Source organism: Danio rerio, chromosome 23, assembly GCF_049306965.1.
Source record: "Danio rerio strain Tuebingen ecotype United States chromosome 23, GRCz12tu, whole genome shotgun sequence".
Taxonomy (NCBI): Eukaryota; Metazoa; Chordata; class Actinopteri; order Cypriniformes; family Danionidae; genus Danio; species Danio rerio.
In genome coordinates, this window is record NC_133198.1 from 4,110,001 (window position 1) to 4,115,520 (window position 5,520).

A 5,520-nucleotide genomic window follows, 5' to 3' on the forward strand; every position below is an offset into this window, starting at 1 on the left:
CCCTAATCCTACCCAAAACCTGAATCCAACTTCTACCTTAATAACAATTAATAAACAGCTAATTAGTGGTTTATTAAGCTAGTAGTGTTAGTTAATAGTTTGTTACTGTAAATTGTGGACTAAAGTGTTACCAACACTTCAAAACACTTTTGTTTTGTTTAAAACACTTTTGCAGGGTTCCACACAATTCATCCATGTTGTCCCAGCACAAATCGATTACGTTAACACTTTTAACAAATAATGTGGATTGAACATAAAAAATTAAGTTGTACCAATGAAATCTCAATTATTGTGTTGTTTCAGCTAATTTTAAATTCAGTAAGTAGTTTGTACAAGCAATAAAAAAAAGGATCTCATTGCTGTTTTGGTGAAACCAGAGAGGTGTTAATGTTGTGATGTGTAATGGCTTGTTTAAAATGCAGCCCAATACTAGATTTTGTACTCTTAGAACTGACTAAATAGCTGTGGTTTGCTGTTGGTGGTTCTCATGTGAGTGATTTACCATCACTTTTACCGCTTGTTCAGTCTGCTTATTGAAAATGAGTTAATACAACACAATTCTCACTGGGATTTGTATCCTATTTTAACATCAGAAAATTTTAATAGTGACTAGTGACTTGCTGGGTTTCTATTATTCCAATATGACTGTGGACACTACATACACACAGTTTACAAAAGTTGATTTTCATCATAGGTGCCCTTAAAACAATAGCTACAAGAATTGTCTCATTGTTTGGCTTAAAAAAATAGTCAAATACATAGTAAAGAAAAAACCTGAAAAGTTTTTTCAAAATATTGAATCTCTTTGTGGGATTTCTGAAATAAGCGAACATGAATATTTGTCCTTGCATCTTGTATCACCTGTTATCAACATACCATAGTGTATATATATGTAAATTTTTTTGTTATTTATTTTTTTCATGTTTTATTTTCTTTAATATATATGTTAAAGCTACCTAAAATAACTTACAAAGTTATACTATATAAAATAGAAATGGTCAAGATGATCATGCTTAGATACACATACGTTCAGTAGAAGCACTAACAGCTCAGTTGACGGGTCAGTAAGGACAGATCAGATCAGACAGACACAACATCACTGCCAACATTCACAATCCGCATTTGATACCACTGCCATTTCTGAATTCCTAGATGCCAACAGGTCTTTGATGTGGGTTTCTCAACAAGCCCGCCGCCTATCTGTGAGCTGGATTCAAAATGATCCTGAGCACTTTGAGCAAAACTGCAATATTGATTTTTATAAATGTATACTGCTATTCTTTCCCAAATATATCTCATTAGATTTAGTCTTTCGGTTGCCAAGATATTGCATATGTTAGACTATTTTAATGACATATTCTTAAACCGTTTCAAAGCACATTTGTGTGGTCATGCACTGATGTTGGACAAGAAGGTCTAGCTCTCAGTCTCTACTTCCCCCGAAAGGTGCTTAGTAGGGTTTAGGTCAGGACCTAGGTCAGATCAGTAAAGATCCTTCACACCAAACTATGTTTTTTATGGTGCTTGCTTTATAACACAGAGTCCCCATTTCCAAACTGTTCCCACAAAGATGGGAGCAATTAGTTGTCCAACATGTCTTGGTAAATTTTCCAATTAAATTAATTTAATTAGCTGATTTATTTTACACAAGTATAAAGAAACACTTTCCAAACTCTTCAGTCAGCAGATGAATTGTATTTGGAAATATAAACAAATTGAAATGTTGATGGCAGCAACACACTCCAAAAACATAGGACAGAGGCACATTAAACACTGTTTCACATCAACTTTCCTTTTTAATGTTTATTCATCTGGAAATTGACGATACGAACGGTCAGTTTTACAAGCAAAATTACAGTCATCATTATCCAGCCTGATCTGACGAGGAAACTTTAAATATTTTACGTTTCGTCAGTTTAGTGGCTAATTCGTACAAATTCATACGAGTTCAGTCAGTTCATTTTAAAAAGGAGGCGTGGCACCCAACCCCACCCCTAACCCCAACCGTCATTGGGTGATGCGCAAATTGTACTAAATTGTACGCATTAGATCGTTCAAATTCATACGAATTACCCACTAAATCAATAAGTTACGAATTTCTGTGAGATTGCGTTGCATTATCTGCTTCTCCTTTACACAATGAGTAATATATTTTAAATAGGAGACAGATCTGAACTGTAGAAAAACCTGTCAAGCACATGTATACTGTCTATGAAACCACACTGTTGTAGCACATGCAGAATAAGATTTGATTTAATACTCATAGACTTTCCATAGGGGCAACCCAGGCTCATTCTGAAAACGTAGCCCTATATTAATTTCTGGAGATTGCCAAATACATCATAGTAGGTATGTTTTTTTGTTTTTTGCAGCTTTTGTTATTGCGAATCCACCAGAGGCCGCTGTGTACACTTTTTCAGATTTCAAATTTCTCCTGCGAGCGCCATACGAGCCTGCTCTTCTTGAGTAAATCCACCAGAGGCTTCTGCCGACTGACTGACTCACCCTCCTCTTTCTCTAAACCCAACCAATAGTGTTTTCAAAAGCTCAGATTAACCAGCACCCACCCATGTCCCTGAACCCAACCAACAGTTTTAAAAAGCAATCCAGAAAAAGAAAAGCCCTTGAGGCCGCCCGACTTTACAACGTTTTCATACCTTACCACATTCTCACCATGTTATTTACTTTTTTTTTTGGCTTCTGTGTTTGTTTTATCTGCTTTCTGAAACTGTTTTTCGGTGGACTTGCACCCCATCGTCATGGTCAGCTCCTCTGCATCTGAAGTCTACCGACGTACAGTACATTGCGAGCTACTGAACAAACTTGTAACAGGTGAAAAGCCATCCACATGGAGGTTAGCGAGGAGGTTTTAAACATGAAATGCAGCCATATGTACTTATATTAGTTAAGCGTTAGTTATTAGCTTATGTATGTTATTGGGACGATATTCTAAAGTTGCAACTATTCCTCATTTACTAAAAGTTAATAAATTAAAAACAGCTGCAACTTTAGAATAACGTCCCAATAACATATATACACTATTAACTGATACTTAACAATCCTTTATTAAGTTATTTACTAACCGCTTGTTCATGATCTATTACTAATTTATTAAGTATAGTCCTAAGTCATTAAAATACAGTTGTCATTTATAACTTGTTAACGAACAGCTTGTAAGCTATCTATTAGCCATCTATAATGCACAGTTATGAATAATTAACAAACTATTAACTTTTATTTAACAAGTCATTTATAACTTGTTAACAAACAGTTTATTAATGGTCTATTAACTAGTTATAACGGATAGTTATTCTAAAGTGTTACCGAAAATGTTGTATAAAGTTATTGTAAATAAAGCATCTGAAACTGTAGGACACTGCTGTCACTGCATTGCATTTCACACACAGATGCATTAATAAGTCAGAAATTGTAACTTTAAACCTTCAGTAAACTTTAGCGTTTACTTACTTATGATGCCCCATTGGTTTTCCAGGGTTGTGCTGCGGGACGCTTCCAGACTTGTGTAGATTGTATCTATATGGACTTCCATAGAAAGTTCCTTTGGCATCAGCTGAAGTCAGTAGCAGTGTGACCAACGGAAATGCAAGAATCCACCTCATCTTCAAGCAGCAGAGCACAAAACACCAGCAGAAAAAGCCATAAAGTGGAGTAGAATAGAAAGCAAAAGCTGAGGAGGATAAGCAGAAGAAGAAAAAAAAAGAAAAAGTGAAGCCAAGTCAGCTGGGCTTTAGAGTCCGGAGGTTGTGAAGTGTTGCTTGTTTTCCTTGCTGAGTCCCACAAGGTTTCTCCGAGCACTGATTCAGTTGTTGGCGGGCAAACGGCACTGCAGTCGAAACATCTGCTGTTCTGGCATCATCCTGCCCACTTCAGCGCTCAGACAGACAGACGGACAGACAGACAGCAGCAGAAGCCAGAGACTGAACAGGAGTCTGCACTGCGCTGCTCTGATGCCTCTGTCAACAGTGGGCCGCGTGAGCTCTGAGGGGGACGCCTGCATTTGCATATCCCTCCCCAAACCCCGGGCTGAAATGAGACCCAGCAGGCGACAGCAGGGGTGAACCCGTTCACTTCTTGTTTCTCCCGAACCCCTTAAAAACAAGAGCATGCTCAGAAAACCTGAAGCGTCTGCCTGCTTGTTTGGTTCCCATCGGTTTTAATCTGTGTAAAAGTTAGAGCGGGATTAGGGATATTTTCTTTGGTTGCTCTGTGCCAAATCTCCACCCCCTTCATTGACCTCAGCCCATAACCTCCTCACGTGCCTGCAGCCATAAATCTACAAACATTTCTGCTGTGATTTCCCTTCATTTCTGCTCAATCAAACGCAGGCTCCATCTCAGTGTAGGGTAACACTTTACTCCACACCATCCTTGATACAATTGCACATCTATTCATTCATTTTCTTTTCGGCTTGGTCCATTTATTAGAATAGGGTTGCCACAGCGGAATGAACTGCCAACTTATCCAGCATATGTTTTACGCAGCGGATGCCCTTCCAGCTGCAACCCATCTCTGGGAAACATCCATACACACTCATTCACACTCATATCGTCACGGAACAGAATGCAGAGCAAAATAGTGCGACTGATATTTTTGTTGTCTTTCCAAACAGCACCAACTGGCTGGAAAAGTCTCAGCAAAGTATCATTGGATAAGCACATTGATGAGGATGGCTTTTGGTGACTAGTCGGCTGGCGAAGCAGTTTATGGTCATTGAAAAACAATTCATGATGGCGTGTTACCGGATCAGGAGTATTTCCACAGTTGTTCAACGTTTACTGAGCCCACGAGAAAAAGCACTTCTCTCACTGGCGTCAGGAGATCGCATTTACAATGTCGTGTTTGCTTTTCATTCACACATAATTATCCAAAGCAAAGGCAGGCCAGGCAGTTTTATTTGCAGAACGCTTCTTGCAGGAATGCACCAATGCATAGAGAACAAATGCACTTTGTTTTACTGAGACAATCTGGTGTGAAAAATCAAAACCAAAAAAATAAACAAGATCATATTTTGGGAACACAAAATGGGAAATGAGACAATTTTATGGAACTTAAGTCTGTTTAATGACACTGATGTCTTACTGTATTTTATTTACACACTCTTCTTTAAAAAAAAATTATATATATATACTATAGGGTAATTTATTTATTTATCCATTCATTCATTTATTCTTTCATATTCACAGTGGAATGAACCGTCAACTAACCCATCGTATGTTTAGCAGCAGATGCCCCTTCCAGCTGCAACCTATCACTGGGTAATGCAAATCTATGTAATATAACATTGATAATGAAATGTAGGCCATCTATTCATCTGAAAGAGATCATTTCATGACAGTGTCTTTTCAAAAAGGTACAACTTTGTAGAATTTTAGATACTAGTTTGTACACTTCAGATACTTATATGGACCTCAAGATTCCAGTATATGGACTTTGCTTACAATTGTGTCAGACTGTTTTGTTGCGATTATTTGCTAAAGCTTTTATTATGATATACAATAT

At 37.7% G+C, this 5,520-nt stretch overlaps 1 protein-coding gene across 2 annotated transcripts in view; it reads right to left on the reverse strand.

The window, feature by feature from the left end:
- The window catches only part of emilin3b (elastin microfibril interfacer 3b), a 28,605-nt gene extending 24,629 nt beyond the window's left edge, over positions 1-3,976 (reverse strand). For both annotated transcript variants that reach the window (XR_012398947.1, XM_005161925.6), the window contains exon 1: positions 3,469-3,976. Coding sequence is in view for 1 of the 2 variants with exons in the window: in XM_005161925.6 (XP_005161982.2) it covers positions 3,469-3,620 (152 nt within the window). In the remaining variant the exon portion in view is untranslated. The remainder of the gene's footprint in view (positions 1-3,468) is intronic.
- Positions 3,977-5,520: the final 1,544 nt, after the last annotated feature.